General features: G+C 47.8%; 1 protein-coding gene across 1 annotated transcript; it reads left to right on the forward strand.

The window, feature by feature from the left end:
* Nucleotides 1-8567: 8567 nt before the first annotated feature.
* On the forward strand, nt 8568-24721 carry LOC139837882 (uncharacterized). The gene is made up of 5 exons (XM_071827189.1): nt 8568-8638; nt 23804-24037; nt 24127-24237; nt 24321-24492; nt 24584-24721. The coding sequence occupies exons 1-5, from the start codon at nt 8568-8570 to the stop codon at nt 24719-24721; spliced, it is 726 nt and encodes a 241-aa protein (XP_071683290.1).
* The last annotated feature ends 668 nt before the right edge of the window (nt 24722-25389 follow it).

Consider the following 25389-nt stretch of genomic DNA (forward strand, 5'->3'; position numbering starts at 1 on the left):
AATGTCATCAACATAAACCAAGAGATAGACCATAGCTGTCGAGCGCTGAAGAATGAACAATGACGTATCTGCTGAAGATGGAACAAAACCCAACGTAGCAAGAACCCCAGTGAGCCGAGTATGCCACGCACGAGGAGCCTGCTTGAGACCATAAATCGCCTTCACAAGCCGACAAAGATGATGTGGCTGCCAAGAATCCTGAAAACAGGAAGGTTGTCGCATATACTCCTCCTCTTCCAAAACATCATTGAGAAATGCATTCTGGATGTCCAGCTGTCGAAGAAGCCAACCATGATTGATCGCAAGAGATAGTAACAAACGTATCGTAGTGGGTTTGACAACTGGGCTGAACGTCTCCTTATAATCCAGACCATGACATTGTTTGAATCCTTTAGCAACAAGACAAGCCTTGTACCTCTCAATAGAGCCATCGGCATGGCGTTTAACCTAGAAGACCCATTTTGAATCAATAACATTCACACCAGGACGTGACAGCTTGGATGAGAGATCGAGGTTACACGGTAGTCCAGGAAGAGGCGTATGTCCTCAATTTCCCCTGCCTTGCTGTTAGACTAGCCATAGTGGTAGTATCATAAGTAGTATCATGCATGCCATGTTGGTAAAAATCCTGATGTAGCGCACCAATTAATAAGGTGAGAAATGAGAGTGGTATCATAATATGATACCGTATCATAGCACTTAAAACTAGAAAACTTAATGGCAAACACATCATGTACATAAATTTGCATTGAGATTCTACAAAACATTAAATATGATGATACTATGATACTATCTTATGATACTTTGCATTGTGGGGGTAGTATCATAAACTAGTATCACGTGCATGATACTATAGTACGATACTTCCCATTGTGACTAGTCTTACCCCACATCCCACCCACCCGTCGACGTGCACCCGTCGAGGGAGCCGACCACCTGGCCGCCACGACTGCTCCACTTATTCCCCCACATCGCCGCCGCAGGGAAACGATCACCATTGGCGCGCCTCCTCGGAGATCTGGACGCCAAGACCGCGCGGTGCTTAGTCCCCCTCCCCGGTCGGCTCCTCCTCCGTTTTCCCCGACGCCGCCAGCATGAGTTCGCTAGGTTTTCATCTAGGAAATGTGGCGATTTGAGACGAAAGGTTCACCGGGATAACTAACGCGCAAAGCCCCTCAGGCAAACAAAAAAACACAGAAATACCCCTACCCGGAGGCAGATAATATATGTTCATGGGGAGGAATTACATTTTACCCCTCCCGTGGAGGTACTCCACCAGTTTCGGTGCGATTTTGAGTTGGTACTCCATAGGCAGCTGGTGGAGTAGGAGCGCCCAGGAGCCGCTCGATCAGCGAAATTGAATGGCTCGTGTTAACTTCGGGGTACTGTAAAAGTGTCATGTGCCGGAGTCAATTGGGAGGCTTGTTTCACTGCACGGACTTAACATGTCACGCAATAACCTTGTTGGACAAATTCCATCTCAGTTTAGCAACTTGTCTCGTCTGGAGTCAATGGATCTATCTTGGAACCAACTTTCAGGGGAAATCCCACAAGACATAACCTCTCTTGCCTCTCTTGAGTGGTTAAACCTTTCATACAACTTGTCTGGCAGCATTCCGCAAGGCAACCAGTTCTTAACATTTTCCAACAGTTCGTTTGAAAGTAATATGGGACTCTGTGGACTTCCACTCTCCAAACAATGTGACACCCCAGCCTCGCTTGCCCCGAATACAGTGTCTCCTCCAGAATCCAACAGTTTGTGGGAAGATAACCTTGGTGTCATCCTTCTGTTCGCCTTTGTCGGCTTGGGGTTTGGAGTGGGTTTTGCACTGTCATTCTTGCTACAACTGTTTTGCCGCATAGAAGGATCAGTTCGCAAGCCCTGATGAGGATATGCATAGTATTGCGCACAGGATGTATTGTATTAAGTTTCTTCGTGGAAAAGGGTATGCTTGGTGAGTATAGGTTGTAGTTTTAGATGAGACAACTTGAATAATCGACTCTTCCGTAGCAGAAATTATGCATCTGTTTCGTCTTGTTGTACTGAATTGCAAGTAGTGATGAAAGCTTATTGTATATACAGTTGCACATACAGTAATATGCATCTGTTTCCTGAAAATAAGATATGCTGATTGCTTATGTGATGCAGTTGTTAGAGAAAGAGTACAATACAGTCTAACATGTTCAGTTTGTTTGGTAGTAGATAGTACATGCCTGGTTTATACAGTGGTATGGGTGACTTGAACTCTGCTGCTAAAGTCTCATCACCTACTCATACAGAGGAAGCAGCTACTTTCAGTTTGTTTGGTAGTAGATAGTACATGCCTGGTTTTTACAAATTCCGGCAGCGTGATCCTTCGAGCAGCGAGTTGCATGTCCATCCGTGGAACATGGACGATCTTCCATTCTGAACGTTTTGAGATAAGGTACTTTCTTTTATAAGAAAACCGTAGAGGATTCAAGAGGACCTAAGTTCACAGGAGCAGTAGTACGTATAAATTTACTTCACAGGAGCACTACTATAAATTTACTTCACAGGAGCAGTAGTATAAATTTACTCCACTGGGAAGAGATCTTAACTATAGTAGAATTTGGCTTCTAGAGTCAACTACATCAATCTTTTTCAAATGAGGTGTCCTGCACTAAGCACAATGCCCAAACTAGTCCAATCCGTTAACTAATATGAAAAGGTACACATGAGCAGAAATTTATATATAACAAGGCTTCAAGAGCACAATATGTTACTAACATGGATGTGGCGAGCTCGTTAAACTTTGGTGAGTTTGATACTGGTATTGCCCAGGTTTCTCCATATGCCCATGAGAAGCTCAAAGAACTCATCGACGTTTTCATCTTTGCTATGCTTGATTTCAACCACCTTCAAATTATCACACTTGAAAGACATGAGATTATGGCTTTCGAGGGCTACATTTCACCACTTGGCCCTTTCCGTCCTCCTCTTTGAGCGATCTGAAAACTTAATGTAGTATAAAATGTCTCAAGAAGATGCGTGATAGGAGGGAAACTAAGTGATAAAACATTGTATTTAAATGTGCACATAGTAGAAGTACCTCACAATTCTGCAAAGTGAGCTTTTCCAAGCTGGGGACACTTTGCAAAAAGCGATCCAATGTTTGAATGTTTGTGTTCGTTTTGAGGTTGCATCGATCGATTAACAAGGTTCTCACATTATGTAACCGTGGGAGATAATTTGACAGCTTCTGCAGATTTTCCTAAAACACACAAAAAACAGTATATGTATTATTTAATAATCATCACAAACTAAAAATATCCCAAAGGGTCATTTAAAATATCACATGTTCCAATATATATATTTTTCCATTTTTATGAAAAAGCGGAATCAAACTACGAAGTATATCAATGTTGTACTATATTGTAATTCTTTGACGGATATTTAATGGTTACAACATATATCAATTAATAAAGGGAAACAACCGGTTGAGAGAATTAATACCCCTAACATAATAACATCACCGGATTAATTAAATAAGCCGATGTTTGTGCATTGGTACGACGCTATGATGCAACACATTTAGTAAGTAACATGTGCTTGAGATGAATCCACGTAATCTTCGACGACGCAGCAAAGAACTAGTTTTGGGCAACGTACTACATGGTTAAACAGACACGAACTATTGTAAATTTGTAATGACCATAAAAATTGTAAGAGAAACTTACCAGCATCTCTGCACCAAACAATTCTAGATGTCGTACGTTGGATATATTGCATAACTTTTCCCAAAAGATGGCATTCATCTGGTAGAATGAAACCACACATATTGACGCCTTAATAAATGAAGTTGTGTCTGTTACACATATACCATTTGAACGGCAGATAGTTGAGAAAGAAATACGCAGGGAAGTTAGCCTTGGAGCGGTGACCACAAATTCCTGATACAACTCCTGATAGCCTACACAATCATCAAGTGTGAGGTTTCTTAGCCTTCCCGACACAATCTCGCAAAAGTAACAGAAGCAGCTGACAAGACTCAAATCCTCAAGCACGGGATACCCGGAACGGAGTTGCTCCGCAAAGGTATCGTCCAATTTCACACCATGAAGGAATAGTTTTGTGAGGCGAGATGGCCTAGATCCCAAATCCGGGAAAGGGCCATAATCGTTGTATGGACACCAGTTGTCGGAGCTCCAGTAGAAGTCCATGTGAATGTCGATCACGGTTGGACTGCACTGGACGCCCTTGCTGATCCATCTCAAGCATGGCCGGATCGCCTGCTTATCTTGAAAATCTAAATCCGGGACATGTATTCGGAGCTTGTCTAAGGATGGGGCGTTGTGGAGCAGCAAGAGGTTGTCGGTGAACTTCTCGAACGGCTCCCACTCCTTCTTGCATACCTTCTTCTGTCCGTATTCTGTTCTGCAGCAATTTCGAGCTTGGCAGCGGGCTTGACGGCGGCGGCGGAAGAGAGTGAAGTCGATGTCGATGCACGGCACGGAGCGCCAGAGATGCCTCCACCTCCGGGAGAGCACGGTCGTTCGGACCACCTGCCGGGAGTTGAGGAAGGAGAGGATGGTGTGGATGAGGCAGTCAGGCAGGTCGCTTAGCCGGTCATCATCTGCGGCTACACGGATCCGCTTGCTAGGCGGCTCCATTGATTGATCTACATCTGCATGAACCCGCTTACTGGAGGGCTCCATCGATCGATCTTGATCCATCTCCGGGGGTCTGGTCGGATTCCTCGTGAGCGCGCGGGACACGCAGCCTGCGGCAGATTAACCCTAGAGCGGAGGGAGAGGCAGTCCAGCAATTTGGACGCGATAATTTAGACATCGCCAATTATGTCGTGCAGGCACCTAAACGTTTGACACGTCAGAGGAGAGCTGATTTTCGGGGGCATTTTAAAGTGCCCCTATAAATAGAAAAAAAAATTCGTTTACTTGGCAAGGTATATACAAAGGGCGTTATGGATATTGCAGTATGGTGCTTGAAGCTGTGGCAGATGACATGTCGATTTGGTATTTTTTCTTCGACATGACGGGATCACGCAATGACCACTACTATAAAATAGTCACATAGTGACGCACAATCTGAGTGCTAAAGACGTTTTATATCGTCTCGATGGTATTGTAGAGTCGCTGTTGTAAAGCGTCTCACCTTATGCACCGTCACAAAGATCATAGGGACACTTTGGTGAGCGTGTTTACTAAAAGATGAGACGTTTATATGGCATCTCTACAAGTCTAAAGACGCTTTCATATATTTATTTGTATGTCATCTCTACCATCCCTAGTGACGTGACATTGCGTCTCAAATTATTTTGGATCTATGGTTTCTTCAAGCTTATGTTTTGATGCTAATTTTCGTTTTACTTGAAATATTGTTTTAGCTTGTCGAAAAACAATACACAACATCCAAACCACTAAAATATGTTTCACGTCTTTCTGATGTAGGCATTTCATATATAAAATAGCACTGTTCATGCATAACAGCAAGAAAAACATAAGGTCGTGGAGCATGCACGGGCCGCAGATACAATTGGAATCTTAAATATATACAAACATTCTGTCGGAAAATAATATGATCTATCAATGAACTTTCTATTAGAGGCATCCCATATCTTCAGTTTCTGTTCACTGCATGTGTATATGTCCTTTGCAGTCATCCAACTGACCGAGAAAAAGGAACATTCTGCGGTTCACAATTGATATACGTAACAATATACTTGATGCTCAATCAGCCAATTCCGCTTAATCTTCTCCAAGGAATCTGCAACAAAAACAATGGTGACATATGTGCATCAGTTTAATTTTTTAGCAGAATAGTGTATCCAAATATGAAGATAGTTTCATGCTTCAAGCAAGAGTCAGCTAACGAGAATGGCTCTTCAGATATTTCCATAGAAAACTGAGTACATAGAAAATGCTTTGTTTAACTGAAAATAGATTTATCCATGCCATTTGTTCCAGCCATTACCATGTGCTCTCTTGTATGTTTGTTTTTTGATTGTAGGGGCCACATGGCCCCCAATTTCAATTAAGAAATTGGAGTCAGCATTACATCCAAATGTATGACACAGCAACTACACCCTCCAGGCTTAGTCACACAAACTAAAAAGACAAACCATCTAAACAATTACTAAAACTTTCAGGACCATCTCTACAAAACAACACCAAACTGTTGAACACGACATAACAACCATAATGACATGCAGGTCTCTATACATAAAGGATCCAAGTTTTCCGGATGAAGCGAGTCAGCCGTCACATATCCTTTTTGTCATAGGCGCCCACCCATGTCTTCTGCAAAACATCTCGCTCGCAATTCTCCGAATCCGTTCAGACACCCGTCACACGAGCTCTTGAACCTTTTCTTTCTGAAGAAAATTCCAATCATCCATTAGTCGACACATAGAAAAAATCACTTCAGCAGGGTTGTTAGGGAATTTCCGTTGAAAACAAGATGCATTTCTTGTCTTCCATAAATTCCACAATAAAGCTGATGTACCCACCATAACTACAGTCCCCTATCACGGCCAGTAAACTTCTGAAGCCAATTCTGGCATAAATCATAGAAGTTCACCGGTTTTGTTCCTATACCCAAAGCACAGCTCTCTTGTATGTAAACGAATCCAAACTACAAACATCAAATTTCAACTACAATTCGTTCCAAAACCGCACAATGCAAAAAATCACATAACTACTGATCCGTAGAATGGATCTGCAACCAATCGAGTTATCCTATGTCCAGCAGTTCTGTAACTTCTGTTACATATTACTTGCTTGTACAGAAAGCTTGCCAATGCATGAGGTACTGGGTTCTCTGATATATAGATGGGATCTACTACATCAGTGTAGAATAGTACTACATTCCTTTGGCTTTTCTAACGCAATGCAAAAACGGATGCCAACCTCACCCTTCTATTATACCAAGCTTCTAGCTGGAAAAGCGATTATGTTTGTGTGAAGGCAGAGAGGAATGCAAATTAAATATCCTTCTAATCATTCACACATCACTAATTTTTAAGTAACCTACAACGAAAAACAGAACCTGTTGGGAGGCAAACCTGTACTCGTTGAAGCAAGTGAGGTAGAACCGGTAAAGGTTGGGGTGGGGACGTATGGACTTCACCTTGATCTTGCATCAAGAAGGGCGCGATCGTCTGGAGGATGACGAGGAGCGGACTCTCGCTGGCCGGCAAGATGCATGTGGGTGATGCAGATGTCGCTGTTGGGGAACATCATGATCCCCTGGTGGCGAGACTTGATAGATAAAACATCTGCCTCGCCAAGGAAGACACCGCCATGATCTGCATGCAGCTCTGCTAGGGAGGCGCCGCCGAGGATCCGCCCGTTAGCAGCGGCGAGCGGGAAATCGCCATTGGGGAATCGGAGGAACTTGAGACTTGGAGGGTGTTATCACCAGAATTTGACCGAGTCAGAGGTGGGCCGCGATCAAGATGGGCTTGAAGATTATACATGGAAGAATATACATGAATCGGCCTTATATGCAAAGTTTGGGCTAGTTTGCCCGTGTATCTGTAATATAGTAGATTACGTGTCGGTTAGTTAGAGTTTGCCTCGTGCACGGTTGGGATTATTCCCACGTTAGAAAATCTACGGACTATAAATATGTATCTAGGGTTTATGAAATAAACAACAATCACGTTCACCACAAATCAATCTAGGCGCATCGCCAACTCCCTTGTCTCGAGGGTTTCTTCCGGGTAAGCATCATGCTGCCTAGATCGCATCTTGCGATCTAGGCAGTACAAGTTTATTCGTTGTTCATGCGTTGCTCGTACTGAAGCCTTTTTGATGGCGAGCAACGTAGTTATCTTAGATGTGTTAGGGTTAGCATTGTTCTTCATATCATATGCTATCGTAGTGCAACCCTTAGACATCTAGCCGCCCTTACGCCTATCTTAGGCATAGAGGCGGCACCCCGCTTGATCATTATTTAGTAGATCCGATCCGTTATGATTGCTCCTTGTTCCTCAAGGATTAGTTTAATATCTGCATAGTTAGGCCTTACAAAGGGTTGGAGGATCCAGCGACGTGTAGGGTGTAGTTTGCTAGCCCTAGACAGGATGTTCCGAGGATCAACCTCGTGTTGATTTTTAGGCCTTGTCTAGGATCGGCTTACGATCACCGTGCGCGGTCGCGAGGCCCAATCACGAGTAGGACGTTCCGATTATGCGGTGAAAACCCTAAATCGTCGTAGATCGTTTTAGCTTTATCTTGATCAAGCAGGACCACCATATATTCGTGCACCTCGTACGAATCATGGGTGGATCGGCTCCTTGAGCCGATTCACAGGACAACCTGAGAGCCGATCGAGGCTCGTATTTAATGTTTACGTGTATGCCATGCAGGAAACTAAGCGAGGCATCTCCATCACCTTCCTGACCAGGTATAGGTCAGGTGGCACGCCCTTGCACCAGCATCGGACGTGCGTGCCAGAGTCTTTGCGGGCCGTCGCTCGGAGGGACCAGGGCCAGCCGCAGCCCTAAGTTGCTCCCGGCTCTCCTGTGTTGCCCGTCGCTGCTCGCCGGTGGGTTTCTGACCGCAACAGAGGGGAAAGAGGAGCAATGGAGGAGCCAGAGCGCGAGAAGCCCCACGCCCGCCGTGTGCGCCTCACTTCGGCGGCGGCCGAGCCACTGTTTTTTTTGTACCTCAGGAGAGCCCGGCGGCGGATCTAGGTTTTGCACATTTTTTTTTCTAAGTCTAGTGCAGAGAGAAAACTGATTAGATGGCGATCGTGGGCGGTGGGATGTTATCTAAGCCCCCTGAGTGTTTGTTTTGAGACGATTTGGGATGCGTCTCACAAAAACGTCCTTATACAATGTTCTATTGCTACCTAGAGACGTGAATAAAAAGCGTCTAATCAACAACGTCTCTACATGACCATTTTCTTGTAGTGGACATCAACGTGTTGCAACGGTCTTTAGTGTTTAGGAAACTAGTGGAAGGTCGTGCTCCACCATGGAACTATGAGATCAATGGCCACCAATATACCAAAGGCTACTATCTAGCCGATGGTATATATCCAAAATGGGTGACATTTGTCAAAACAATCCCGGTGCCATCAGGTCAGAAAAATTGACACTTTGCATCGCGATAGGAGGCTTGTCGGAAGGATGTCGAGCGGGCATTTGGTGTGCTCCAAGCTCAATCTGCTATTGTTCGATACCCTGCTCTAACCTGGTCTCACGAGCAAATGTGGGAGGTGATGCAGACTTGTGTGATCATGTACAACATGATCATCGAGGATGACCGCAAGAATTGGGCCACGACACATATTGGTCCCTATGAGTGTCATAGCCCTCTTGCAGAGGTTGATCACGAAGTGTCTGCAAATTTTGTTGATTTCCTCGCCATGCACTCAGAGATCCGTGACACCAATGTTCACGATCAACTGCAACATGATCTCGTTGAGCATATGTGAAGGGTCAACGAATTATCAGCAAATGCGGCGGCGTCTTAATCTACCCAAGGATTATATTTGTTTGGTTTGAAGTTGTTTTTTGTATTTTAATTTGGAAACAATTATAGGAGTGAATTCCAGATTTTACCCTCTTGTTTACCATTTGTAACAACATTTACCCCATTTAATAAAAAAATCCTCTATTTTACCCTATTTAGGTAAATTTGCGCCATATTTTACCCCTTTTAATAACTTATGTCAGTTGGTACATGGTAAGCACGTCTACCTAGAGTGCCACATTGGATTTTTTGCAGTGTTCACCACTCGCTCCTCAATCGCCCCGGGCCGCACATCCAAATGAGACCAATCCATGTATATTAACTAGCCTGTGATCAAAGATGAATGTGTGATCACGGATACTAGAGCAAATGTAACTAGCCGGCGACCGGAACATTCTCCTTGTGCTCAGTTGCTGCAGCTGGTTGTGGAGCCGTCGCCTCTCCATCGGGATGTACAGTACGTGATTACAACTTGCACACATAGAGTATTTGTCACGGAAAACCTCTTGCAGAAAGCAAACGAATAATGGCGGCTGAAGACAACTTGCTGCATGTTGTTGCTATAGTGGCTGGAGGAGGTTGGTCTGTGCGCTAATGTTGCATTCGAAGTATGTTTTTCAATGGATAAAATACTTCCAAATTCAAAATGGATAATATGTGACACAAGTTTCACTAAATGGGGTAAAATGGAAGAATTTCTACTAAATGGGCTAACTGTTGTCACAAATAGCAAACTAGAGGGTAAAATATGGAATTCACTCCAATTTTAGCAAACATATTTATCTATGTGCTATGTTTAATAAACGACTTGTGCTCCGGTGTTTTCTGAAAATTTTATTTGCACAACTTTCAAAGCAAGATCAAAGGCTGTGGTTAGGAGGAGTGGGTCTTGGGAAGTGGGCAGTTATACGCTGCGGTGATCACAACCATCCGTCTGCTTTGGGAAACGTGCAAAAAAAAGTATTGGAAAGCACAGGAGCACTGGTTGTATTTTTAAATACTCTAACAAAAAAAAATTTAGAGCCTCGTTTAGGGGTGCGACTAGAAAGCAACGCGCTCCAAATACGACACCAAGCAAAAACGTCCTCCAAACGGTTAATCCAGGACGATTTGAGAAACACCTTAGAAGATACGATTGGATGCTTTTAGATTAGCTAAATTTAGGTTACTCCCGCAAGCAAAACCAACTTTGCTTGCGGCTGGCAGGGAGTAAAATACGTCTAGGGTACCTAACCTGTCACTCTTGTCCGTCGATCACCATACATAGAAATATGTAATATACGGTAACTAAAGATGGCTCAGTGGTCATAACCGTCCCTGATGATTGTAGAGTGTCGTATTTTGCCGACATGGCCTATATTGGACCCCACTTGGCAGCCACCAAGCGTCCAGAGGGACATTTTTGGATAATAAAACTTTAAAAGGGCTAAATTGGAAAAAAAAAGAAAAAAAAAAGATTGGGATCCCGTCGGCTCGCGTGCTCCTCCTTTCCAGCCGGCGGAGGGCGCACACATGCACATCGAAGTCCAGCCGAGGCGCCGGAGTCCTAGTCGACGCTCGTCGGAGTCCTAGTAGACGTGCGTCAGTCAGACCCCTGTGGTCATTTTCGGTCGCGGAGACTGGCGAGGTGGGGCCGAGCACGGCTACCGCGGCCGACCTGTCGTTCTTGTGGAGCAAGCCACGGGGAGGAAGGCGGAGCGCCGGAGCTGCAGGGGCGACATGAATCCTCAGTGTGTGCGCCCCCGTCGTGAGCTGGAGTCAGAAGCGGCAGCCTCCATCGTCCTAGTCGAGGAAAAAGGGGAGGACGGAGCGCCCGAGTTGCAGGTGGCGGCTATGCCCAAGGCTGTGGGCGGCGCGCCGGAGGAGTAGGGCAGACGCGGCGAGGAGGATTTGGGGTGGTCACGCGTACGGATGGCCGCGGTGGCGGACGGCCGGACAGCCCAGGTCGAGCCAGTGGAGGTTTCATAGTTTAGGCTATTTTTTTGGAAAAATGCACTGTCGGAACCAACATTGTCTAACAGATGAGGTGTACTACTCGCTACGTTAGCAAGTACTACAATGCTCTACATTTCGCACTGATCGTCGATGGACATTCACGTCGTATTTAGTAACCGTAGAATGTGTATTCTGTGTACGGTGATGAAGGTAGGTTAGTCTGCCCTCTCCCGCGGCGGCCGGGCCGCGTCCTCTCCCCGGCCGGCCTTCCCCCTCCCCTCGCTCTCCCTCTTGCCACCGCCGTCGGCGGGAGCCGCCGGGCCTAGCCTAGGCGGTGCTAGCGTGATGGGATTCGTAGCACAGAAAACAAAATTTTTCCTACCGCAAGAACGAAACACAAGCCAAGATCTAATCTAGAAGACGGTAGCAACGAGTGGATCACGAGACTAACCCTTGAAGATTTTCAAAGCCTACGAGATTAGATCTCGTTGTTGCAGAAGATGATCACTTGCCGCTTTCAAAAGCGCGTAGAAGATCTTGACGGTGCCACAATCGGGCAGCACCTTCGTACTCGGTCACACGTACGGTGTTGATGAAGACGACGTCCTTCTCCCCGTTCCAGCGGGCAGCGGAAGTAGTAGATCCTCCTCGGAATCCGGGCAGCACGACGGCGTGGTGGCGGTGGTGGTGGAGAACTCCAGCAGGGCTTCGCCTATGTGCTGCGGGAGTATTATGTGGAGGAGGGGCGCTAGGGTTTGGGGAGAGGCTAGGGTTTAGGGCGCCGGCCACTTGGGGGCTGCGGCCTAGATGGCTCGGTGTGTCCGCCCCCTCCCCTTTGCTCCACATTATGTAGGTGGAAGCCCCCAAGAGTTGTAGTCTAAGTCTTCGAATAAGACCCCAACAACAAAACTTACCATAGGTGGGAAACCTACTCAAGAGGGGAGTCCTACTCAAGGTGGGACTCCCACCTTTCCTTGAGGGGGGGTGGCCGGCCACCTTTAGGTGGAGTCCACCTGGGACTTCTCCCCTTAGGGTTGGCCGGCAATGCTAGTGGAGTCCCTCCGGGACTCCGCCTTCCATAGTGATTTCTTCTGGACCTTTCTAGAACCTTCTAAAACCTTCCATAAATGCACCGGATCATTTTCAAACTTGTAAAATGACTTCCTCTATATGAATCTTATTCTCCGGACCATTCCGGAACTTTTTGTGATGTCCTGGATCCCATCCGAGACTCCGAACAAAACATTGAACTCCATTCCATATTCCATATCTACTTAAACGACATCAAACCTTAAGTGTGTCACCCTACGGTTCGTGAACTATGCAGACATGGTTGAGACTTCTCTCCGACCAATAACCAATAGCGGGATCTGGAGATCCATAATGGCTCCCACATATTCAACGATGACTTAGTGATCGATTGAACCATTTACATACGATACCGATTCCCTTTGTCACGCGATATTTTACTTGTCCGAGGTTTGATCATCGGTATCTCTATACCTTGTTCAACCTCGTATCCTGACAAGTACTCTTTACTCGTATCATGGTATGTGGTCTCTTATGAACCATTCATATGCTTGCAAGCTAATTAGACGACATTCCAGTGAGAGGGCCCAGAGTATATCTAGCCGTCATCGGGATGGACAAATCCCACTGTTGATCCATATGCCTCAACTCATACTTTCCGTATACTTAATCCCACCTTTATAACCACCCATTTACGCAGTGGCGTTTGATGTAATCAAAGTACCCTTCCGGCATAAGTGATTTGCATGATCTCATGGTCGAAGGACTAGGTAACTATGTATCGAAAGCTTATAGCAAATGAACTTAATGACGTGATCTTATGCTACGCTTAGTTGGGTGTGTCCATTACATCATTCATCAATGACATAACCTTGTTATTAATAACATCCAATGTTCATGATCACGAAACCATGATCATCTATTAATCAACAAGCTAGTTATTCAAGAGGCTTACTAGGGACTCCTTGTTGTTTACATAACACACATGTATCAATGTTTCGGTTAATACAATTATAGCATGGTATGCAAACATTATCATAAACACAAAGATATATTATAATAACCATTTTATTATTGCCTCTTGGGCATATCTCCAACACAGCGGTGGCGGGGTCGGCTCTACCCGTCGCTTCGTTGGGGGCGTGGGAACCATAGCGGGCGGCAGTGCACTTCGGCGGAAGCGGTCCAGCGCGGCGGGGTGGAACCCGTGCGTCGGGTGGGTGGAGGAGCGGCGGCGTGACCCTTGGTGGCGGAGCAGCGCAGGCGGACGGCCATGGCAGGGCCTGCTTGGCCCAGATCTGGGCCCAGTTCGGGGCCCAAAGGGGCTGGGCGGGCGGGCTGCTCATGGCGCGCCGGTGATGCTCCCTAGAGGTGGAGTAGATGCGACGGCGGTGGCTGGGTGGCGGCGGTACTCCGGCCGGCCTGCTGCAACGTGGTAGTGAGGTCTTTGCGGGCCTGTTTGGGCCCAGCCGGGCCGGTTTGACCTCGCTGCCATTTTCGGTCGGCTACCGCGAAGGCGGTGGAGGTAGTTCCCTCTCGCTCGGCTAAGGTGCTGCTACCCCCGACCTGGCTGTCTCTCATCTCTACGTCTAGGCCCTACTCCGCCGATGACAGCGAGACAACGAGGATAGCTTCAAGATCGCGGTGGCGTGTGCTGGTGGGCGGCAAGTCTGGTGGAGCACATCGAATCGTCCGGGTTTGTGGGTTGGTAGACGGGAGAAATCTTGTCGGCAGGCCCGACACTGACGCGGTGACGCCTTGCCTTCATGGAGGGCGTCGGTAGTCCCTCCTCCCCAATACCTTCCGCGTATCGGGGGAAACCCTAGGACTAGTCCGGGCAGCAGTGGCGTCATCGTCACTTTCCTTGTTGAAGTGTGGTGGCATTCTCCGGAGGGCGCAGCGGTTGCGAGTCATTTTTGTTCTTGTCAAGCTGCGGGTGTCGGCTTTGTTTTCTCTTGTGTTTTCTTTTAGGCTTGATTATGCTGCAGCCCCAGTATGCTTGTTGTATCTGTCGGTTGCTGTCACTAGTGGAAAACAGGGCTTCCGTGGGAGCCTTTTGTCGCGGGCGCGCCTGCACCCGCGACAAATGGCCTGGCCACGTCGCCCCGAAACCATGTGGAGCGCGCGGAGGCTTTTGTCGCGGCCTTTTGTCGCGGGCCGTATTACGACCCGCGACAAAAGGGGTAGGAGCGACGTGGCCACCCCTTTTGTCGCGGGTCGTAATACGGCCCGCGACAAAATGTCCCCGCCCTATATATAGAAGCAGCCAGCCACCCCCCCACCTCATTTTTTCCTTGGTGGTGAAGGTGGAGGTGTATGCTAGCTCATTTTTTCTACATGTGCACAAGAGGTGTTTGATGGAATGCTTGTGAGAGGGATGCCACTTGGTTTATTTGATAAGATTTCTCCTCTTTTTGATCCAAAAAGGTTAGCAACTATTTTCTCGACTATATATATATGCATAGTCCGTACAATACTAATTTTAGCAAGGTGATTGCATACGATACATATATAATTGTACTTATGATGCGGATGAGTCATCCATGGATGTACGGTAACCGATGTGCTCCCGCTTTCGAGAGAGGGCGTGAATTCTTTCCTGCTTGTGGCCGAGGCCAACAAGTCGAAGCAAGGTTTTATGTGCTGTCCATGTCTAAAATGTAAGAACGAGAAGGATTACTCTTGCTCAAGAGATATTAAGAGCCACCTGCTTCGGTTTGGGTTCATGTCCAGTTATAATGTTTGGACCAAGCACGGAGAAGAAGGGGTTATGATGGAAGACGGCGATGAGGAAGAAGATAATGATGAGAAGTATTATCGATCTATGTTCTCTCGAATGCTTTGATACCGCAATGGACGACAATGAAGAAGAAGGAGGTGAAGAACAGGCATCGAGATGATCCTGTTGATGATGATCTTCGTCGGGCCATTTCGATGCAAGAAGAGGCGTGACACGGATAAGGAGAGGTTGCGGTTCGACAAGATGTTAGAGGACCACCACAAATTGTTGTACCCAGGTTGTGAAGATGGGCATAGAAAGCTGGGTAGCATATTGGAATTGCTGAAATGGAAGGCGAGAGGTCGGTGTGACTGACTCGGGATTTGAGAAATTGATGATAATATTAAAGAAGCTGTTTCAAGAAATAATGAATTGCCCGTCAGTACATATGAAGCAAAGAAGCTTGTCTGCCCTCTAGGATTAGATGTGCGTAAGATACATGCATGCATTAATGATCGTATCCTCTACCGCGGTGAGAAGTACGAGAATTTGAATAAATGCCCGATATGTGGTGCATTGCGGTATAAGATCAGAAAAGATGACCCTGGTGATGTTGAGGGCGAGCCACCCAGGAAGAGGGTTCTGCGAAGGTGATGTGGTATGCTCCAATAATACCACGGTTGAAACGTTTGTTCGAAACAAAGAGCATGCCAAGTTGTTGCGATGGCACATGGAAGAACGTAAGAAAGACGCGATGTTGAGGCACCCCGCTGATGGTCGGCGGTGGAGAAACATCGGGAGAGAGTTCCCGGATTTTGCAGGTGAGGCAAGGAACTTATACTTTGGTCTAAGTACGAGATGGCATGAATCCTTTTGGGAGCAGAGCTGCAGTCAAAGCACCTGGCCCGTGACTCTATGTATCTACAACCTTCCTCCTTGGTTGTGCATGAAGCGGAAGTTCATTATGATGCCGTGCTTATCCAAGGCCCAAAGCAACCGGGCAACGACCTTGATGGGTACCTAAGGCCATTAGTCGATGAACTTTTGGAGTTGTGGGCCAAACCAGGTGTACGTGTGTGGGATGAGCACACGGAGCAAGAATTTGACCTACGAGCATTGCTATTCGTAACCATCAATGATTGGCCTGCTCTCGGTAACATTTCAGGACAGGCATTTAACAAAGGATACAATGCATGCACACACTGTTTAGATGAGACTGAAAGTAAATATTTGGGAAAAAGCGAGAAAAGTTGTGTACCCGTTCAATCGTCGTTTCCTTCCGCGCAAGCATCCCTTAAGGAAAAAAGGCAAGCATTTCGATGGCGAGGCGGACCGCCGTCCGAAGCTTGTCCCCGTAGTGGTGCTGATATATTTGACATGGTCAAGGATTTAAATGTTATCTTTGGAAAGGGTCCAGCTGGTCGACCTGTTCGAAAAGACGATGACGGACATGCGCCCATGTGGAAGAAGAAATCTATTTTCTGGGAGCTAGAATATTGGAAAGTCTGGAAGTCCGCTCTGCAATCGACGTGATGCACCTGACCAAGAATCTTTGTGTGAATATTCTAGGTTTTCTAGGCGTGTATGGAAAGACAAAAGATACAACGAAGCACGGGAGGACCAGGAACTTCATAAAGGACGAAACGGCAATCATCCAGGGCAGTTTGTAGGGCCTGCCAGCTATGCTCTTACCAAACAAGAGAAGGAGATCTTTTTTGAAGCCCTATTCGGTATCAAGGTTCCGTCTGGTTTCTCGTCGAATATAAAGGGGATAGTAAATATGAAGGAGAAAAAATTGCAGAACCTGAAGTCCCATGATCATCACGTGCTTATGACACAATTGCTTCCGATTGCATTGAGGGGACTTCTACCAGAAAATGTTCGACTAGCCATTGTGAAGATATGTGCATTCTGAACGCAATTTCTCGAAGGTAATGGATCCGAAACTTTGTCGGGATTACGGAAGATGTGGTCCAATGTCTTGTCGGCTTCGAGTTGTTGTTCCCACCATCTTTCTTCAATATTATGACGCACCTCCTCGTTCACCTAGTTGAAGAGATTAGAATTCTCGGTCTGTATTTCTACACAATATGTTCCCCTTCGAGAGGTTCATGGGAGTCTTAAAGAAATATGTTCATAACCGAGCTAGGCCGGAAGGAAGTATCTCAAAGGGCTACGGAACCGAGGAGGTCATTGAGTTTTGTGTTGACTTTCTTCCTGACCTTAAGCCGATTGGTGTTCCTGAATCTCGGTATGAGGGGAGGCTGACTGAAAAGGCACACTAGGAAGGAAAGCAACGGTGTGGAGGGACAAGATTTCTTTCAATCAAGCGCACTACACGCTTCTATACAATTCCAGCTTGGTGGCTCCGTACATCGAGAAACATAAGAATGTTTTACGAGAAATAAACCCGGGCCAGCCCGAGTCCTTGATTACACGTCAACACATGAATACCTTCGGCGGTTGGTTGCAAAGACATCTCATTAATGACCCATCTGCGGTGGAGCAGCTTGTACTTGTTGGCCAGGTTACCATCTTCAAACATATGTACATTCCAAGGGTACGAGATAAATGGGAATACATTTTACACGATCGACCAAGATAAAAAGAGCACCAACCAAAACAGCGGTGTCCGCTTCGATGCAACAGACGAGAATGGGCAGACCACCACATATTATGGATACATAGAGGAGATATGGGAACTTGACTATGGTCCCACTTTTAAGGTCCCTTTGTTTCGGTGCAAATGGGTGAAGCTCAGCGCTATACATATTGACGATAAGTACGGTATGATAACGGTGGATCCCAACAATCTTGCGTGCACAGACGAGCCTTTTGTCCTAGCCAGCGAGGTGGCTCAAGTTTTCTACGTGAAGGACATGTCTAGCAAATCAAGAAAAAGAAATCAACAAAAGAATACATCAATCGAGGAGCCAAAGCGCCACATAGTTCTTTCGGGAAAAGAAACATCGTGGGAGTGGATGACAAGACAGACATGTCGAAGATTATAATAAGTTTAAAGAAATTCCGCCCTTCACGGTGAAAATTGACCCAAGCATCTTGCTAAATGATGAAGATTCTCCATGGCTACGGCGTAGAAGATCACAACACTAGATGGCGATGTAATAATGTATTCTTCATATATAGTTCCCAAGACAATCTCTACATTTATGTAATAATGAAGATTAAACTGTGCTTGGCTTGTTGATCTGCTTGGCAAGGCGTATCGATGCTCCTTTTATAGGCACGGCACCGCTTCTACTTTGTCTTATTCCTTCGACAGGCCGTCGTGCGCTACATGCTTTATCTCATCGAAAGTGCGTCCACCCACGCGTCCTTATCCTGCCGACACCTTTCGTCGCGGTTGCAGCCACAAACCGTTACAAAAGTTTACCGACACAACCTTAACTGCCGACAGCTTTAGTCGCGGTTGCAGCCACCAACCGTGACAAAAGGTTACCGACACATCCTTATTATCCTGCCGACATCTTTAGTCGCGGTTGCAGCCACCAACCGTGACAAAAGGCCCTCCTAGATAAGCCTCCCCAGTCTTTTGTCGCGGTTTGAGCCTCCACCCGGGATGAAAGTTTCGCGCGCCACTTCGTTCCCGCCTATTTTCTTCCCGCATTCCCGCCATTTTTCCACTATATATATGTAGGCTTGGACTCTCATATCTGCAAACCTCATCACTCTCTCCCATGGCTTCCATCGTATGTCTAACACCCCGGGAGGCGGAGGCGCTTTGCGCCTCGAACTACCCCTGCCCGCCCGGCTACCGCGTCCCGACCGGCTGGTTGCTGAGCGTCGGAGGCGTACCGGTCCCTCCTATCCCTGTAGGTGTGCCACGCGAGATGGCCATCACGAACCACTACTATTTCGAGCTCACGCCCGAGCAGCGGAGGAATCCCCAGTGGCATCCCGACTACAGCCCGACTTGGGACAGCTTCTTCATCAATCGGCGTGAGAGGGCGGTTGCAGTGTACGAGGAGGACGGCCCGCCTCCTTCGAACTTCAACGAGGCCGGCCGTCGGATGTGGTGGCGCGGCCGGACTCTCCAGAGCGTCCTGGCCTATCGTGGCCCCGCCTGCGCTACCCTCAATCCCAGCCCACGCGTGGTCATCCGCCGAGGTTCGACAACCGCGACCCCGATGCTAGCGACGATGACGTCGGCGACTTTGATGACTACAGTGGCGACGTGTATAGGACTAGGCACGACTATGATTGAATGGCTCCAACATTCGAATCTGGCCATGTATCTTATTTTTCAGTTGAGCTCTGTACTTTAATTTCAGTTCAGTCGTAATAAATTTCGTGTCAACCACTTTATTGAACAAAAACAACCGACAACGACTTTATAAACTAAATTTAAACTAATAGAACCGACAACGACTTTATTGAAATTACAATAAAATAGATAAATTACTAGTCTAGTCTCTACTCGTCGTCGGAGGTTGTCTCCGTCCAAAGGTCATCCCACCGAGGGTCGTTTCGGTCCAAGTTGTATTCGAGTTCTCGAGCTCGAAGGCGGCGACGGCCCGACGGTGGCGCCTGTTGGACCTGCGTTGTGCCCTAAGGTTAGCAAAGAACGCGTCGGGGGACCGCGCCCTCCACTGGCGCATCAACTGCTCGTCGCGCTCGGCGATGGCGATCCGGCGCTGCACCTGGCGATGCCGGTGACGGTCCTCGTCGGTGACGAGGCACGGCGGTGGCGCGAGGAACTCCGCCTCCTCTAGCGATTCAACATCCGGGGAAGTTCATGTCGTGCCCTGGCCGCCGAAAGCGCCACGCCGCCGCGTCGTAGCGCGCGCCGCCTCTTCCGGCGTGTTGTACGTGCCGAGGGTGAGGCGGAAGCCACCGCGCGTATCTCGGCGGTGAACCTACCGCTCGGATGCACTCGAACGCCACGGAAACCGGACGCCCCTCGACGACATGGAGGCATCCCGGAGATGAATGAGCGGAGGCGGTGGCGACGTGTGGTTGCGCCCGCACTCGTCGCTCTATATAGCGCACGCGGGGGCATGGCACGTGTCAGCGGTGGCTACACGTCGCACGCCGGCGTCGGCGGGGTGAGGCACGTGTCAGCGGTGGCTACACGTCGCACGCCGGCGTCGGCGGGCGAGGCACGTGTCGGCGGTGGCTAACGTCGCACGCCGGCGCGTCGGCGGGGTGAGCCACGTGTCAGCGGTGGCTAAACGTCGCACGCCGGCGTCGGCGGGTGAGCCACGTGTCAGCGGTGGCTACACGTCGCCGCGCCGGCGTCGGCGGGGTGAGCCACGTGTCAGCGGTGGCTACACGTCGCACGCCGGCGTCGGCGGGGTGAGCCACGTGTCGGCTGTGGCTACACGTCGCCGCACGCCGTGCCGGCGGGGCTAGTCACGTGTCATCATTTATATATTCGAGATGAAAATAGTTCTATGGATGTCATATTCATGTTCATTGGATTTTTCTGATCAATTTTCATATATAACACTTTTCTTTTTGAGTTACCATTTAAAAGTTATTGAAATAATAGTTTTTATTTAAAAAAAACAGAAAAACAAAAAACAGAAAAACAAAAAACAGAAAAACAAAAACGGTCCAGGCCTGATCCGCGTCCAACGGCTCCAGGCCGTTGGATTCAAACGGCCGGAGCCGTTGGATGCGCTTCACGCGGATCGGCCGCCTCCCCCTCCCACCCCCTTTTGTCGCGGGTCGAGCCACGGCCCGCGATAAAGACCCCCTTTGTCGCGGGTGGGGGCTTGACCCGCGACAAAGGGGTCTTTGTCGCGGGTCAAGCCCCCACCGCGACAAAAGGCCCTAGGTATAAATACCTACCGCCGCGGGCGGAGCCCCACCCGCGACACGGAGGCCATTTTCCTTAGCGAAATCGCGCCGTCAGGCTGCCGAAATCCACCGCCGCCGCCGCCGCATCTTCCTCGCCTCCGGCCGCCGCCCCTGCCACTTCTGAGCCGCCTCTTCGCCGCCCCGCCCTCTGCGCCACCTCCGCCACTGCGCCGCCTCTGCGCGCCACCTCGACGAGATCTCCCGCGCGCGCCACCTCCTGCCGCCGCCGCCTCCTCCGGCCGCCGCCTCCTCTAGCTGGGACACCCCGGCCGCCGCCGCCCCCTCTGCGCCACCCTCGAGGTAGCCGCCACCCTCCGCCGCCCCGCGTTGCCGTGCCGGCCGGCGCCCATGCCCGGCCTCTTTTTTCATTAAGTTTTTAGTATTTAGTTTTAATTAGTATTAGTTAGTTAGTATTAGTTTAGTTTAGTTAGTATTAGTATTTAGTTTTAGTTAGATTAAATTAGTATTAGTTAGTTAGTATTAGTATTTAGTTTTAATTAGTATTAGTTTAGTTAGTATTAGTATTTAGTTTTAATTAGTATTAGTTAGTTAGTATTAGTATTAGTATTTAGTTTTAATTAGTATTAGTTAGTTAGTATTAGTATTAGTATTTAGATTAAATTTAGTATTAGTTAGTTAGTTTAAATTTTTGTAGATAGTTAATTCAAATTTCGTAGTTACTTAGTTTAAATTTTGTATTAATTCAAATCTTGTAGTTAGTTAGATTAAATTTTGTATTAATTTAAATTTTATATTAGTTAGCTTGTAAACAACCGACGCAAACACTCTCGCCAACACCGCTCTCCCTCTCGCGAACAACACTCGCCAGACACCCCTCTCCATCTCGCGAACACTAGCCGACACCCCTCTCCCTCTCGCGAAAACCATCGACGCCGCAACTCCCCTCTTCTCTCCTTCTCGCGAACAACACTCGCCGACACCCTCTCCATCTCGCGAACACTAGCCGACACCCTCTCCCTCTCGCGAAAACCAAAGACGACGCAACGCCGCTGCTCTCGCCCTCCACGCGAACAACCGTCGCCGACACCCTCTCTCTCTCTCTCTCTCTCTCTCGCAAACACGCGTCGCCGACACTCCTCTCCCTCTCGCAAACACGCGTCGCCGACACCCTCTCCCTCTCGCAAACCCGCGTCGCCGACACCCTCTCCATCTCGCAAACACGCGTCGCCGACCTCCTCTCCCTCTCGCAAACACGCGTCGCCGAGCCTCCTCTCCCTCTCGCAAACACGTGTCGCCGATTAGGGTTAGGGTTTGGTTTGTGTTTGATTAGGGTTAGGGTTTGGTTTGTGTTTGAACATTTACTTATCGATTTAATTCTTTTGCAGAAACAATGGATCAATTCGAACGGGACTTGGAACAGGAAGACATATTCGCGGACATAATCCGCGATGGTACAGCCGACCGAGCCGGCTCCGGTCATGGAGAACCCGACGGCTCCGGTCATGGAGAAGCCGACGGCTCCGTGGCACGGAGAAGCCGGCGGCTCCGTGACGGAGAAGCCGACAGCGGCTCCGGTGACGAGGTATTAATGGAATTCTATATGTACATATGTATTGAGGCATTAGTATAGAGGCATTAATGCAATTCTATATGTATTCTCTTAGGCCTCCGAAGATAAGATAGAGAAACGAGGCCCGGCAAAGAAGTTGACCAAGAAAGACCACTTCACAATTGAAGCTATATCACCGGAAGGCCAACCGGTGGTACCCGAGAATGTCGGAGTGAAGTTCAAAAATCAGTGCGGAGTTGTGGTTAGAGATCGTGTCCCGATCCTTTGTCGAGAGAATGGAACAAGACGAAGAATGTGTCCGAAAATCAGGTTGCCGATAGGTACAAGGACACACTTTTCGAGACCTGATGGCACATTTCACTTTGCCGATTTGGGATCGGAGTCTGAGAATGCTAAGCAGCAAGAGCTAGTGAAGAAATGGGCTCTTAAGAAGATGGGGGAACTTTTCCGGGCGTATAAGAACCGGTTATGGAAAAATTATAAGAAAGACAAGAAGCCTCCATTATTCGAGAACTACCTAGCGAAGCAGGAGCATAACTGGGAAGAATTTGTGAGGTACAAAGAATCGAGAGGAGGCTGTGAACACATCGTGAAAAACAAGAAGAATGCAAGCGAGAAGAAATATCACCATCATACGGGGCGAGGGGGCTACGGAAGAGCCATGCCTAAGTGGGATGCACAAGAGGCTGAGATGGAGCTGAACGGGATCACTCCAGAACCCACGCGAGAAGGATGGGACATAAGGGCTCGAAATTGGTTCCTCGCGCATGGCTGTGAGTATGACATGAAGACAGGGAACATTGTTGAAAGTGACACCAGGGTTAGGGTACCCAGGCAAAAATGGATTGAAGTGACGACAGATATAAAGGCGGGAAAACTAAAGTTTGCTCCCGATAGAGAGAAAGACTTGCTGACGCTTGTCCTCGGTAATCCTGAGAAGGGAGGACGAACAAGAGGCTTCGGCCCTAGTGTTCCGTGGTCGCTTGGGTTTCCGGCCGACGCGGAGACTTATAGAAGCCGAGCGAGAGCTAAACAACGCCAGCTGGAGGTGCAGAATGACCGGATGGCCGAGTTCCAACACCGACTTGACCAGCAGCAGCGGGAGCTTCAGCAGCAGCAGCGGGAGATAAATGAACTAAAAGGACAGCGCCCGCCAGATAATACCGCTGAAATATCTCAGCGGGAGATCCATATTGAGATGAATGAACTCTGGCAGTTATTCAATCTAGAAGCCCTCGACAAATCTCTCATGAGTTGCTATTGCTTGTAAGTTGTTAACTACATATAAGTTCATTTTCATTCAGTTCATGTTCGTTTTCATTGCATATATATACTCATTATATCTTATGGGTTCTCTTTTGCAGACTGAAGATCAGTGAGTGCAAAAGTAATAATATTATCAATGTTGGGTTTGTTGACCCAGATAAAATACATGTTGAAACGGTGAAGCATAAACGCGAAGAAACGGGGGGAAACCTACTAAGGTTTTTGGGGCAGCAATATTTCTGTGATTCAATATTGTTTCCTTACAACTACGAGTGAGAGTCTTAATGATCTTTTATGCACATTCAATTTTTCTTACTCGATGTTAAGTGTAATTCCTGACGTATATGCATAACATGTGCAGCTTCCACTGGATTCTACTAGACATTCAACCTGATAAGGGAATAGTTGAAGTAAGAGACCCACTGAGTAGAGGCCTGGACGGGTTCCAGGACTTGCAGAAGTTGCTCCAAGTGTAATTTCCTTCATCGCCGCGCTTTATCTTTCGTGAGATATCAATTAATTATCCACTCATTCAATCATTCTTTTGCCTGGCAGGGCTTGGCAAGCTTTGAAGAATGTTCATAAGGACATTACCTTTACAAAGAAGCTAACATTTACTCCTGTAGCGTGCCCCCAGCAGCCACAAGGGACGAATCTATGTGGATACTACGTTTGCGAGTCCATTCGCATGTTAACCACTGAGAAGCAGAACAGAAATAAATTCGACGTAAGCAATAACATTCACAACTTTATTTATTATCATCAATATTTCGTTATCAAGACTGATATAGTCATACTCATCTCATTTTCGTATATAGGTCGACTTCATGCGGGACAGACTCCAACCAAAGGAACACGCACTAGGAATCGCGGAGGAAGTGGCGGGACTTTTGGTTAGAGAAGTAATAAACAACAAAGGCTTGTTTAGTCCAGATAGTTGTTCTACCTCCAAATAGACGGTCGTTAGTACCGTTTGTCGATCGTGAGCTCCATGCATATATGTAGGGAACCTACGAATATGTGTAAGGGGAATCGACTTCTGCTTCCAATATTTGTTTGATCGATCTATATATATATATATAATGAATGAATGTGTACAACTTCTAGTAGCGTACAAATATATGCAACTTTCATTTTCGAACGAAAAAAATGAAATAACAGGCGGTCGGTGGCGGGGGGGGGAGGGGTGCTGCACCCCTCAAACCCTAAAGCAGAAGCGTTGTGCGCGCGCCACGTAGAAGGCCTTTTGTCGCGGGTGGTAATACCGCCCGCGACAAAAGGGCCTGTGCCCTGCGCGCCCCGCGGCTGCCACGTGGTGGACCTTATGTCGCGGGTCGTAAGTGACCCGGGATAAAAGGCCACCCTTTTATCGCGCCTTGCTTGTCGCGGCTGGCCGCCCGCGACAAAAGGCCCTAACCACCCGGATCAAAAGGCCTGTTTTCCACTAGTGTGTATTAATATATCAGAGCCGAAAGACTATTTCGAGGAGTCGGCCAAGTTTGGGTACGGCCGATATTTACTCGCCGGCAGGGCAGGGTCGGGAATTCGGACGGCACGCGACAGTCGCGTCGACAGTGCGCTGCGGGGTCCCGTCCAGGCGAAGAGCGTCGCTTGTGTACGGCGG

This window comes from Lolium perenne, chromosome 3 (assembly GCF_019359855.2).
Source record: "Lolium perenne isolate Kyuss_39 chromosome 3, Kyuss_2.0, whole genome shotgun sequence".
Classification (NCBI taxonomy): Eukaryota; Viridiplantae; Streptophyta; class Magnoliopsida; order Poales; family Poaceae; genus Lolium; species Lolium perenne.

Excerpts from the sequence above, each read along its gene's own strand:
- LOC139837882 (XM_071827189.1), top strand. The coding sequence starts at position 8,568 with ATGGAGGAGCCAGAGCGCGAGAAGCCCCACGCCCGCCGTGTGCGCCTC. Across the intron at positions 8,639-23,803 it reads TCGGCGGCGGCCGAGCCACT|TTCATGTTCGTTTTCATTGC; the intron begins GTTTTTTTTGTA and ends ATTTTCATTCAG. Across the intron at positions 24,238-24,320 it reads TTGCAGAAGTTGCTCCAAGT|GGCTTGGCAAGCTTTGAAGA; the intron begins GTAATTTCCTTC and ends TTTGCCTGGCAG.